This window comes from Manis javanica, chromosome 2, assembly GCF_040802235.1.
Source record: "Manis javanica isolate MJ-LG chromosome 2, MJ_LKY, whole genome shotgun sequence".
Lineage (NCBI taxonomy): Eukaryota > Metazoa > Chordata > Mammalia > Pholidota > Manidae > Manis > Manis javanica.
The window spans coordinates 3,908,586-3,921,765 of NC_133157.1; the positions used below are offsets into that span (position 1 = coordinate 3,908,586).

General features: G+C 59.0%; 1 protein-coding gene across 2 annotated transcripts; it reads right to left on the minus strand.

Annotated features, from left to right (window-relative positions):
* Positions 1 to 109: 109 nt before the first annotated feature.
* On the minus strand, positions 110 to 8,009 carry BARHL1 (BarH like homeobox 1). 2 transcript variants are annotated; one of them, XM_037007839.2, is made up of 3 exons: positions 6,730 to 8,009; positions 2,701 to 2,923; positions 110 to 1,030 (listed from the first exon to the last, which is right to left on the minus strand). In XM_037007839.2, the coding sequence occupies exons 1-3, from the start codon at positions 7,193 to 7,195 to the stop codon at positions 736 to 738; spliced, it is 984 nt and encodes a 327-aa protein (XP_036863734.1). In that variant the 5' UTR covers positions 7,196 to 8,009; the 3' UTR covers positions 110 to 735. The 2 variants fall into 2 exon arrangements, with proteins under 2 accessions (XP_036863734.1, XP_036863735.1); XM_037007840.2 differs by having other exon boundaries at positions 2,701 to 3,906; positions 6,730 to 6,807.
* Between the last annotated feature and the right edge of the window lie 5,171 nt (positions 8,010 to 13,180).

Genomic DNA, 13,180 nt, shown 5'->3' on the forward strand with positions numbered 1-13,180 from the left:
GGAACAAAAATACTTCCTTATTGAGGACGGAAGGAGACCACGTCCCAGGAGGGGAGAACGGATCCTTAGGGGGGATGGGAAAGAAGGGTGGAGTGCGGACAGGCGCCTGTCATTTGTAAGAAGTTTATTTCGACATTTAAAAAAGAGAACCCGAGGGGCCTGGCTGCCCACCCCCGAAGGCTGGAGGTGTGGGGGCTGGGGCTCGGGGTGGGTGGGCAGGCACCCTTGACCCCTTCCTGCCCTGCCTGGGCAAGGCGGGGAGGGCACAAGCCACAGACTCACTGATTCACGGACACGGTCACGGGCTCGTGGGTCACGAATAAATAACTTCATATACACTTCGCACCGTACGTACAGCTCTGCTGCTCCGGGCGCTCGGGCAGAGGGGCTGCACACAAGCCTCCGCCTGGCAGGGGTGCGGGGAGAGAGCTTGTGTACAGCTGGAGCATGGAGCCGGGGGAGAGTGCAGCCTGCTCCTGGGGAGGACGAGGGGCGCCCGCGGTGGGGCGGGGGGCATGTATGTACACCCACGGAAGTGGCTCCCTGACGGAGCCGCCGGGGAGGGTTAGGGAGACTCAGTCCGGGGCCCGGGCCTCAGTAGACTTGGCTTTGGGCCCTTCGGGGACACTGGCTGGGGCGCCTGGGAGGCCGGACAGGGGGCCCCTGGAAGGGGCGTTGAAACCCGCGCCCTCCGAGCTTCAGGCAAAGGGGGCGGCGGGGCGGCGGGCGCGCGGTTCACCGAGGCTGCGCGGCGCGCGGCAGGACACCCGCCAGCGGGGGCAGCGGCGGGGGCGGCTCGCTGGCCCCCTGGAGTCCGTGGATGAGGATGCGCGGGACCAGAGGTCTCTGCAGGGCGGGCGGGGGCGCGCTGGGCCCGCGGTACAGATACAGTGCGGCGCCGGGATCTAGGTTGGAAACGAGACTCTGCGGGTAGAAATAAGGCGACGGGAACATCCTCTGGAGCGCCGAGTAATTGCCTGCCTCCGCCAGCAGCTCCAGCCCGACGGCAGTCTGTCGCTTCCATTTAGTCCTAGAGACCAAAGTAAACCCATAGGGCGGGGTCGGCACCACGGCACCAGGAGACCATGCCCCTCAAGGAGTGCGGCCCAGAGACTCGCAGGGAGGCCGCGTGGGACCGCGGAGTGTGTTAGCGGACTGCAGAGAGCCAGGCACCGTTCTCACCTGTTAGGGTCTTCAGCTCCTTTAATCTTCCACCCAGGCCCGCCACGTCTATACGCCCCATTTTACACATAAGGAAACCGAGTCATGGGCCAGTTTTAGAAATGGTCTCAAAAGGCAGAGCCAGGCTGTCTGCGTCAAAAGACTGGGTTCTAAGTTGGCTACATTCTGCTTCGGGGATCACACGGGACCCTTGGAGCTGGGCCTTGGGCCTCCGCTGGCATATCCATCCCCTGGGGAGACCCTGGGGTGGGGCTGCTAGCCATAGAAAGAGACCCAGCTGATTCTCCCAGGGGCAACACCGGCCTGTGGAGGCCAGCACCCCCAATGTATGCCAGTTAGCGGCTACTGCGGAAGCTCGGAGGACGACTGCAGCACGAGTGGGCCGCCGTGCACACAGCCCCTCTTGGCCGCTCCGTCTCACCCGCTGCCCTCTGTACCCAGGTCCAGGGCCTAGGGTGAGCCTTGCAGCCTTTCTGGCCCTGAAGTCAGGAGGCCTCCGGCCGACTATGAACCGATTTGGGAAGACAAGCAAGTCGAGGCCACACACCCTTTCACCTCAGAGCTTCGGCCAGACTTCTGGGTGCACCTGGCCGGCAAGGCTGGGCCGGCCAGTCTCGGTCCCACTGAGGCAGGCTCAGCCACCAACGCTGTTTCCCTCCCTGAATTATTCATCATCATCATAATTGCGTAATTACTGTAACAGGCCTTAATTATTGATGCCCGGAGCAGTAATGGTATTTATTATTAATGGAGCGATGTGTTCTGAGGCTTGTTTATGGAAAGCACCATTCCAGCCACGGCTGAGAGGGTATGTTTGTGTGTGACTGTGTCAGTTGTGTCACTGTGTGTCTGTAGGTGTGTGTGCGTGGCTACAGATGTGTGTGTGTTGTACTCATGTATCCTCATCCTGTGAATGTGTTGGGGAAGGAGATTGGGAAACACCCGGTTCAAGACCACTGCCAACACCAATTTCCCAGTCTCCTGATCCCCAAGGAGTTGGAAGGAGGCCTGTTCCTTTCTCAGGTGTCAGGACTGGGAGGGCTAAGAAGGCGGAAGAGCCCTGGGAGAGCTCGGCCACCCCTCCCTCCCCCAGCGGCTGCCTGGGCTGGGCTGGGCTTCCTCCCCCAGGTGTGTTCTGGCCACCAAAGCTTCTGCCCTCTCCTGGCCTAGCACTTCTGCTGGGAGAGTTCAGCAGCTCCCAACAGTGGGACTAGGGCTGGCCCGGGGGTGGTAGGACCCTGCCTGGGTGGGAAGGCCTTGGACCTCTGCTGGCCCTATATCTGTCCACTGTCCTGGGTGTGGATGATGGCCCTGGAGACCTATTCCTGCTCTGTACCTTTCCCTCACTGTGGACTTTGGGCAGGGCCATCCCTCCTGCGGGCCTCAAGGTCCCCACTGTACAGAATGGGGAAAGCTCAGGGACCCTCAGCATCAGGCGACGGACTCCTGGGTCCCATAGAGAGGCGGTGGGAAAGGAGAGGGGACCCTTTCAGCCCCCACGCGGCAGCCAGGCCTCACCTGCGGTTCTGGTACCAGGTCTTGACCTGTGTGTCGGTGAGGTTGAGCGACGCAGCGAGCTCCATGCGGTCCTGAACGCTCAGGTACTTCTGCCGCTCGAAGCTGCGCTCCAGCTGCGCCAGCTGATGGTCGGTGAAGGCTGTGCGCGCCTTGCGCGGCTTTTTCAGGCGCACCGGGGGGCTGTCCCGAGAGCTGGAGATCTCGCGGTCGCCCTCCTCCTTCACTGCGGAGACACAGCGGCACGTCAGGGCCCGGCCTCGCCGCCTGCCCGTCCGCCCGCGCCCTGGCGTCCCTGCCCGCGCCGGCCCGTAGCGCTCGTGTGAGCGTGGCTCCCGACGGCGGCGGCCGCGCCGCACTCCAGCGCGTGGGGGCTGTGGGTCCCCGGATCCAGGGCGCGAATACCGACGGAGGATTGGCACCTCTGGGCAGAAGTAACCCAAAGGCCAGAGAGCTCGATCCGCTTGCGCTCCTCGACTCTCCCTGGAGGGGTAGACGAGTAGCCGCGGTGCAGCTGAGCGTCCGGTGGACCCGCGGGGCAGGATAGGGACCCAGGGGCTCCAGCCGGACGGGCCGCGCGGGGCTGTGCTTCTCATCTGCGCCCCGATTCCGCTTTCCCCCAGTGCGGAGAAAACCCGCGTGGAGGGACGAAACCCCGTTCGCCTCGGAGCGAATCGCTGTCCTGAAAACAAACGCTTGTACCCATGTCTCTCCCGGCCCCGAAAGGATGCGGTTCTGCAGCGACCGTTCCTCCCGATTCTTAGGCCGCCTGCAGACAGGGCGCGGGGCCGGGGCCGGGCCGGGCGGGCCGCCGGCGCGCGTCCGAAAGCGCGGAGCCTCGGGAAACAGGCGAAGCCTTAGAGGGCGCGCGGCTGGGGGCGCTCTCCGTGCGCTCGCGCGTTTCTACCCCGGCGTCGGGACACCCCAGCCTGGACTCCGCTCCTGAGCCCCAAGAACGGCCTCGGCAAAGGCGGTTTCTTTCTCCCCCAGGCACTTCCGTGCGGGGTGGACCCGCCCGAAAACAAACACCCGATCGGGCGAGCTCAGCATCTCGCTCCTCTCCCCGCAAAGCACTTTAGAGGGAGGCCGTTTCCCCAAAACTAGTGGCGCGGTCTGGGGCTCCCCCTCTTTTTCTCCATTTCCCTTTATGCCGAGTTTCATTGTGCGCTCGCAGTGACAGGGTTCAGCTGAACGCGAGTGGATTTCTCTCTGTAGGAAACAATAATCCGGTTAATTGAGACACTAGGGAGCGAGACTTTTCAACCGGAAAGGCAGCGGTGGGGCCGGGAGGGCGCCGGGCAGCGGGAGCACCGAGGCGGGAGCGCAGGGAGAGCGCGGGCGGGGAGAACCCGCACCAGCGGCCGGCCTGCCTTCCCCGCGCCGCCCGTGCGGCTGGCTGGCCCTGCCCTCCTGGGCTCGGCCGACCCGGAGGTGTGCTGGGCTGGGGAAACGAGTTCCGTCCATGCCAGCAGGTAAAGTCTAAACAAGTATGAGGAAACAATCGTCCAAACCTCAAACTTGATATTGTGGGAATCACCTTTTCACCTAATTGCCCGGATTATTTATGAAAATCCCTTCTCAGGGCTGAGGTGGGAGGCAGTTTGTGGGGGCAGGAGGAACGGGTCGGCTGCTGGGGCTTTGCTCCAATCTCCCCGGTGCAGGCTACAGCCTTCAGATGCCGGATGCACGCTGGGCACCGCTCAGCTTCAGCCTCGGGAACAGGCTCGGCCGGTGGGGCCTCAGACTGTGGCACAGGGGCCACATCTCAACGCCCCGGACTTCCATGCCCACTCGCCCTGCCTACTTGGAGTGAAGTGTTGGTTTGGTTTCTGCTCGGATGTTGGCTCTAGCAGGCAAGACCCAGGGCCAGGCTGCCTTACTTCAAAGCTTCAGCTTTTTTACGTGTGTGATGCGTGAGGGGACCGTGACACCAGAACCTCGGGGTGGGACTGGCCTTCCCTCTATGCCCTGCTTCGACTGCATTACTCTTAGCATGGAGAGTGGGTGGAGAGTCGAGTTGCTTAGATGCCCACCCTGTGTCTGTCTCAGCAAATCTTCCCACTCAGGCCCTGAAAAAGTCACGTCCACATTTGAGAAATGCTCAACCATGCCTTGGCAGTGAATGTTCCCACTCTCTTTTTCATCGCAGGCTTCGTTGGTACAAAGGCGGCAGCGCCTAGGGGTGCGGGTGGGGGGAGACCTTCCACCCACCTCTGCTGCAAACCTATTAAAGCGATATGTGGACAGCCGGTCCTCATCACGTCCCTGATCAGATATCGTCAGGGACCGGAGATGAAAATTGATATTCCAATTACCTTAAATGAAACCTCTCCTCAAAATCCTACCTATGGGCAAAGGAATAAAAGGAGACAAGAGCCAACTCTTTCGCAACCAACAGCACCAGTCATTAGCATGCAGTGTGAGGATTCTTGCCTCTTACTCTAACTATAGGCTGGGTGTTGCAGATGAGAATTATAAATAATAAAACACGATGTTATAAATATGTTTCCGTTATCTCCCTCCCCCCATTCTCAACTCCTGTCTTTCCAGGGCAAATTTTCTTGATTCTCTAAACAGGCCCCAGGGGGAGGAGCAAGGTTCGCTGGGCCACATGCCTCTCGACCTCTTTCCTGGTTCTCTAGCTCGACCCGCCCGTTTCTAAGCATGGTTGGCACAGTGAGGCTGAAGGAGGCTTGGCTGTTTGTGGGGTTGCATAGGGGAGTGAGATGTGGAGCAGGGCCCCAGATGGGTTTCCGCTGGAGGTTAGGACACATCCACAAACGAATTCTTGGTTGGGAGGAGAGTGTGAAATGAGTCTTCCTAAATTTTTGTGAATATTTAGTACAAACGGGTTAGGAAGAGCAGGGCCCCCAAGACAATAAAGAAGTTGCCTTTACAGGGAAGTTTAATCTCATGAAAAGGGTTCTGAGAGTTAATTATAAGGCTGAAAAAGCTCTGAACAGCCTCTGCCAGCCCCTGGTTTTCCCCTGGATGGGGGACACAGGGCTCTCTCCCTTGAAGCCCTGATAACGCCTTCACCTCCTGCCTGCTGACTTCTTCTTAGAAAGACTTTGTGCCTCTGGCCTCAACAAAGAGTAAAGTCAAGGTAATGGCTGGGGGCAGGAAACAGAATTTCTTTCCTGCTTCCCTTCCTTCCCTTTCTCTCCTCCCTTCCCTCTTTTCCTTTTATTCCCAATCTCAGCTCCCTGGTTTAGAAGGGAGCAATGACAATGAAAAGATTGACGGAGGCGAAAAGGCAAGTAGAGAGGCAGCAACCCCAATAGAGGGGAAGCAGGGCTAGTTAGCTGGGAATCTCTGGGTCCCACTCGCCACCTGAAGTTGATTGCTCAATGCACTTAAAATCAAATTCAGTGAGAACAGTTGGGTAGGTGCAGGGTCCTCCCCTCTTCACCAGACCTCTGAACCTGCTCCCAGTCAGCCGCCTGGCTGCTGTTTCTTCTTTGAAGTGAGCATTTTCTTTTGCATGATTCCCAGGGCCCTATTGCGCTGGGCCTAATGGGAAGGAAAGCCCAGTTCCTCCTCCCATCCGAAAGTTCAGATTAAAGGGTGGAAAATTCTGATTGTTCTCTGGGCTCCGGCTGAAATTTCCTGCCAGTTTTTTACCCTTAACGAAAGGACATTCAAGCAGAACCCTTTGGGTATTTCATTGCTTGTACATGGCCTTTTCCCAGTCGAGAGCCACCGGCCTGATAGGAACCTGCTCCTGTCTACCAGCACTGCTGGAAGGGTGGTTCCAGCTGAAGTTCAGAAGTTTGCCCGGCATTTGGGGAATCTCTCCTAGGGCACACAGTATCCCTCTCCGCGCTCTCTCCGCTGGACTCTTTGTTGCTCAAAGCCAAGCTGTAGCCACAGGGCCAGCTGAAAGGTTCAGACAAGACCTACTGCTCAGCGCAGGCCATTGGGGAGCTCCGAATGAGCATGTGCATGTCCCCAAGTGTGTGAACTTAAAGTTTAAATACTAATTTTTAGGAGTATAACATCCCCCCAAGTTTTCAGCTCCCGACTTCTTACCTTTGTACTCAGAATCTGAGGAATTGTTGCTTCCACTTTTGTCCAGCTTTTCTCTAAAGTCCTCCCCGGCCTTGGCCGCAAGACGGCCCCCAGGCTCAGGGGCAGCCGGCTGCCCGCTGCTAGAGTAGGGTGCACAGGCCGCTAGTGGTTTGCAGTCGGCAAGGATGTCCCTGATCAGAAAGGAGGAGGTCACGGTGCGCGACTGGGCTGGGGCCGAGAGCTGCCCAGGCTGCAGGAGGGAGTCCAAACCTGGGCCTGACGCCCCACCAGGCCGCGGGGCGCCCGTCTCCAGACAGTCCCTTCCTGGCGAGGCTGGTGAAGAGCAGTCGCTGCTGCTCTCCGAGCGCGGACTCAGCTCCAGGGGCGAGCGGCAGTCCCCGAGCAAGGGGTCCCCCTTGGGAAGGGCGGGGCTGCCCGCGCGGTGGGAGAGAATGGAGTCGATCCCAAAGCCATTGGAGCCTTCCATAGCCAAGCTGCGACCTGTCCTCCCCAGAAGCTCCCCACCCACCCCCAACCCCAGCCGCTGCTGCCCCTGCCCCTAGCTGTGGGCTGGCATGGGGAAGGCGGGCAGGGAGCCTGCGGGCACCTTGGACGGAGTTCAGCCTTGGGGGAGCCCAGGAGCTCTGGGCCAACCTCCTCTGCGCATTAGATCCAAAAGGGCTCAGCGCGTCTTCTGCAGCACAGCGCTGAGCTGCCGAGCCGAGGGGGGTGGGTGGGAGTGCCAGGGAGGAATGGGGGGAGGGTGCGCAAAGCTGGGGAGAGCAGAGGGGGAGACGGACGGCCTGAGCGCCCCTCTGGCGCAGAAGAGATGCGAGGATACTAGAATCTAAATAAAGAACGGCTTTTTAAAAATCCAAACCGTCCGCTTCCTCCAAGCGCGCGGCCGCCGAAGGCGGAGGGATCAGCACCGCGGACAGCAGCGGGCCCGAGCCGCCCTACCAGCCGGCGGAACCGAGCGCACCTGGCGGCGTCAGCACCGCGGATAGCGGCGGCCCGCCGCGCGCGGCGCTCCACCTGGCCGGGGCGGTCCTCCCTCGGCGCTCCCGGGGGCCCGTCAGCACCGCGGACAGCGCCGCCGGCTCCGCGACCGCAGCTCTCGGCCGGTCCTCCGCGCGCGCCTTCGCCTCCCCCCCTTTCTTTAAAAAATGAACTTGTGTCACTTTTACTTTGGGGCTCGGGTTTTTTTTTGTTGTTGTTTCTATTTTTTTTTTCGTTGTGTTGTGTGTGTGTTTTTTTTAAAAGGGGACTCGCCCACGTGTCCCCGGAGTGATGACGCTGATTGGCTCTGGCCGATTTTGGAGGTGATGTCACGGCTCCGCAAGCCGCTGCCCGATTCCCTTTCAGTTTGATTAAAAGAGACACTGAATTAATTACAGCACAGACCCAACTGTTTACCGGCGATTTCCACACGGTTTGCTTTCATTAGGCCGGTGATGAGCCTTCTAATGAGGGTGATTAGCCGAGGGGGGTCTGCGCTGTCGGGGAGGGGTCCGGGCCCGGCCGCCGGGGCCGGCGGGTTGGGATATGAGTTTTTTTTAAGTTTCCCCCTACCCCTTCCCACAATTATTCAAATTATTCGTCCGCGGGGTTGTCATAGATCCTCTTTCTCCCCATTTTTCTTCCTCCAGCAACAGGAAGGGATTAGACCCAGCAGAGAAAGCAGTGTGTGTGGGGGGGGCTCTGTCCCGGCGTGGCGAAGAGATGTTAACTTGTTAACATTGTTTTCGGGCCGTTTTGCTGGGTTCTACATGCAGCCCGTTGTGGACCCTGAGGGCCAGGCAGGGGTGGGGAAACTCAGTGTGTGCCCCGAGGAGAGGCCGGCACGACGGCTTCACTGTGGGGCGTCGGAGGCAGGACGTGGGAACGCCGGGCCTCGGACGAGAAATCGTGTGGCCCGAGGCAGGCAGCGCAAACGGCAAGGAAGGCAGGACTACCGCGTCCCGGGCCGAGTGTTTCTGTACCTCTGAACAGGAACGCGCAAGAGCATCCGAGTGCGGGTGCAGACGTCCGCAAACGGCTTCTTATTCCGGGGATGCATTTTCCAGGCAGCGCTGGAAACACGGGCTTTTCGTTGTGAATAGCGCGCCCGCTCGCCCTCCCCACTCCGCCACGTACTCTAGTTTAGCGCCTTTCCAGGGTCGGCCTCCAGCAAGAGCAGGAAGGCGGGCAGGTCTCCGGCTCCTCCCGGGACTGGATCCTCTCCGCATAACCCCAGGGGTCGCAACCCTGGTCTGCGGTCAAAGGGCGGAGGGAGCCTAGCGCCCCCCGCCCGCCGGGAGCCGGGGCCTTTCCAGCCGGGTCGGCGCGCTGCCTCCCTCCCAGTCGGCCCCGTGTCAGGCTCCGCGTCCGAGGCCGCAGCGAAACAGCGAAGCGCCGCACCCCCAAACCCACGAGGCGGGCTCAGAAGAAACTTTCTTGCCCCTCGGCGAGGTCGGCGGTGGCCTCACGCTCGGCTCCCCGCGCTCTCCCCCTGCGCGCCCTCCGGCAGATTGGAAGCGGCCCCGCCGCCGGCCGGGCTGGGGGCGAGGGCGAGCTGCTCCCCGGGGAAGGCGGGTCCGGCTCGGCTGCAAGCTGTCGGGGAGGCGGGAGGGCGGGCGCCGAGGGGCCCCGAGCAGACAGGCCCCCGCCCTGGCTTGGTGAGCGCCTCCTGCCACCGGCCGAGCCTGGCCTGCCTTTCATTCTCGTTTGGTGGGTGCGGAGGGGGGCATAAATCACCGAGCAGCGCTGACCGCCCTGGCCCTTCCCAGCCGGCCCTCAGCCGAGGCGCCCCGGGGGCTTCCTCGCCCCTCTCCTCTCTCTCACCCCGACCTCTATCTCCCCGGGGGCCTCATCTCCTCCCGAGCGTCCAGGGACCCAGCTTGGGTCAAGAGGATCCCCTCCGGGCCTGTTAAATGTCATGATGCCCCTGGGCCAGGATGCACAGGACCCGCCGGGCCGAACGGAAGTCCACGTTCTGCTCTGCCCTTCCCCGAGGTGCATCTGCCAGCAGCACAGGGACCCTTACTGGCTTCCGTGTCTTAGGCTGACGTTTGCATCCCTCATCCAGCGAAAGCAAAGCCTGCGGAGGCGCTGAGCGCTGCGCTGGGGGGTGTGTGTGTGTGTGTAGCCGGTGAGGGACAGGACAGTGAGGCCCTCCTGCAGCCCTGGCCGGCCTCTTGGTGCTTCTTAGGGCCCAGCAATATTGATTATGTTCTTAGTTTATCATTAATATCGAATTATTGTTGTCTATTATAATATAAAGCATGGTGTGTGATTTATTTCATTTGGAATTTAGGATTCAGCTCTCTCTAGCTCCGTTCTCTTTTCTCCCTCAACCTGGATGGCTTTTGTACCTCCTCCAGGCTGCAGCAGAGAGGGGTGTGTGTGTGTGTGTGTGTGTGTGTGTGTGTGTGTGTGTGTGCACGCTCGCTCAATCTGGGTTCTTGTTTAGCTGGGAAGGAGCGTCCGGGGCTCCTGGGGGGTGACCCACTCTACCGTTTGAGAAAGGACCTGGTCAGTGCTGGAGGGCAGCAAGGTCTCCAAGGTCCAGCACAGCCAAGTGTGACCAGGGCAGGTCATTTAACCTCAAGAGCTCTGCTTACACAGCAGGAGGCGGACCTCTTGCCCGCTTACCAGGGAGGAAGTGGGCCTGCCGGAGGGGCTGTGGTGGTGGGGGGGGCACTCAGGGGTGAGTGCCACAGGGGCATGCCCAGGACCTGCTGTCCTAACCAGGAGCACAGACTGCCTGCCACTTTCGGGGCTCTGACCCCTCCTGCGCAGCCCCCAACCTCCTCTTGGACTCTCTACCTTCGGATTCCAGCCCCTGCCCATCCCGTCCTTTGAGGCTGCTTTCTTTTAAACCTTCAACCTCTTGATGGACCCAGAGCCCTAGAAGCCACCCAGTGGCCCACAGAGAGACACCCACAGAGGAGCCATTGCTCTTCTCCAGGGGCAGGAAGGGCAGCTATGTGGACAAGCCCCCGAAGGCCTGGGCTCTGGCCCTGCTCCACTCTGGACAGAGCCTCTCTCTTGCCTGGACCTCAACTTCCCCTTTGGTACGAGAATGTTCACATCAGAGTTTGCAGGGAAAGACGCCAGTGGGAGAGGCCCACGGATGGAGATGGAGCGGCCTGCCTGTAGGATCCACATCGTCTGCTCTACCTGGGGCTGTTGGCTCGGGTTTGGGATCAGGAATGGGGCTGGGTGTGTCTGGGCCTCGGGCTGGGCTGTGGTTCTTACTAGCTTCCTTCCTCCCAGCCCCACAGCCCTCTCCACTGAAAAGCACGGGAAACAGCTTGTTTGGGTCACCTGGCTCAGCCGGCAGAACCACACGGGGAGACGTACTCAAAGCTTTTGGAGAATGACCCTGAGGTCTTCTCTGCTCCCTGCTCATGAACGAACTCTCGAACTCTGGCTTGAATCCCATCATTCAGGGTTCTGAGTGGCTGGTGTCAGGGGTGGTATAATGTGGGCAGGGTGCTGTGGTGAGGATATGGACTCCAGAATCAGCCAGACCTGAAGTGGACTCCTGGCTCTGGAATCCAGTGCTCTGGAATTGAGGCAAAGGAGGTGAGTCTTGCACAGCTTTATTGAAACTATAGCTATTTTGCCCATAGGGATTTTAAAATCTTGATTATAAAAGTATTGCATTAGAATATTGTTTGTCTTGGTTACTGATTTGGGGGGGCAACCCTGTAAATCTTGCACCTTAGGCAAGGGCCTTACCTGCCTCATTATAGTCTCAGTCCTGCTCTGTGACCTTGAACATGCACTTTCTGAGCTGCGTTTTCTTCAGCTGTAAGATGGGCATGCTGTTGCCCGCTTCACATGGCGGTTCTGAGGACTCTGCCCTTGGCTCGGTTGGAGGATAGCAATTATGCAATTCCTAGTACAACTACTAACAACAGCCAGCACTTGTCTCTGGCAGGTTAGTGCCCCCAGGCTTGTCTCCCTATTCCCCACTGGAGAGGTCAGCACCCTGTCTGCCCCGGGACTTCTGACCAAAACCAGCTTGTAATGTGGGGTGAGCTGGGGAGTTCAATGACATAGGCCAGGCTGGGTGCTAATACCTCTCTGCTCTGCAAACAGATGGGCTGGACAAGGATTTGGACATTTTGTGGGCCTGCAGGTCATGCTGTTCTCAAGCATTTGTGTTGACAGAGCTCAAAACCCCATGTAGCTCCTGAAACCAAAAGGAGCATATACTTTCTTCCCCTCCCTCCTCCCTCCCTCCTTCCTACTAAGCATGTACTTACTCTGCCCCTCACGGGGCACCGTGCTGGTTGCTGGAGATGTCATTGACAAGGACTGCATGGACCTTCATGGAGTTCAGCATGCTGTGGAGCCTATCAATCTAAAATTTGCTCTTCATAAATGACTTCTCATTTGTAGATTCAAGTTTATAATTTACCTGCATTCAGCTCTAGAAACCTGTATAAAAAGCCAACCTCATGTTTTGTTTGTTTTTTAATGATGATTCCAAGCATCAAAGGGTTTCCCAGATAAAAAGAAATGCAGCCAAAGGACTGTTTTGGTCATTAGGATGAACACAAGAGAGGCCCCTGCTTGGAATCACAGGTCTGGCTGCAGTGCAGGCCCCCTTGGCACCTGGGCTGCTGCTCTGCTTGCTGCCAGAGAGGCACCTTCTCTGGACCCCTGAACTCTGTGGTTTCTAAACCAGCACTAGTTGGGCACTGGGGTGGGTGAAACAAAAAGCCAGACAATCTCTACCTGCATCCAGAGATGGGATTTGGATCTGAGGCTTGTGAGCAGTGCTTCTTTTTGAGACATCGAGGAGGCCCCAGCCAGGCAGGGAGCAGAAATCGCCATGGACTCATTGCCAGCACCCCCTCTCTTTTCTTCTATCCAAGAAGACTAGTAGTGATCTAGTTATAGCAAAGAGAGAAGGAGGGAGAGAGAAGCAGGCAGTATGGGAATGAAAGGATTTGGGCTTTTAGTTTAAAAATCTGGAACTAGATTGAAGTCAGTGGGGTTCAGCATGAGGAGAAAGCTGAACCCACCAGCCTAGAGGTCTGTTCGAGGCCTAGTCTGGCTGCTCAGCAGCTCCACGGCCCTGTCTGCTCTGGCAGGACTAGACGTTTCCTCAGGCTGCTCCCAGCTTCCTAAGTCCTGTTTCCCAAGGCTCCATCTCAGCCCTCTTGCACCCCAGGCCTGCCCCTGCTTCCCCTCTGGCCCAGCACACAGCAGCATGAGCACAGCCTACCCCACTTGAGAGGGGACTTCAAAAATTTCAAGCCGACAAGTGAGGGTGCAGACCGGCTGCCTTCTTACAGCTCATGAAGCCAGTTCATGCGGACCGCTTTGGGGTAAAGGAAGTCCCTGATGGGGTATCGCCAAGAAAACCCTCCAGGAGGCAGGATATTCCCAGAGGCTAACCAGCAGGGAAATGAGCTAAAACAGGGCACAGGCCTTACCCCTGGTGGTGGAAACCCTCGCGTGGCATTTATTGGTG

Bases quoted from the DNA above. Each gene is read 5' to 3' on its own strand.
- BARHL1 (XM_037007839.2), bottom strand. From the start codon at position 7,195: ATGGAAGGCTCCAATGGCTTTGGGATCGACTCCATTCTCTCCCACCGC. The intron at 2,924-6,729 runs GTAAGAAGTCGG...GTGTCTCCGCAG, and splicing joins CTCAGATTCTGAGTACAAAG to TGAAGGAGGAGGGCGACCGC. The intron at 1,031-2,700 runs GTGAGGCCTGGC...TTTGGTCTCTAG, and splicing joins ACCTGGTACCAGAACCGCAG to GACTAAATGGAAGCGACAGA.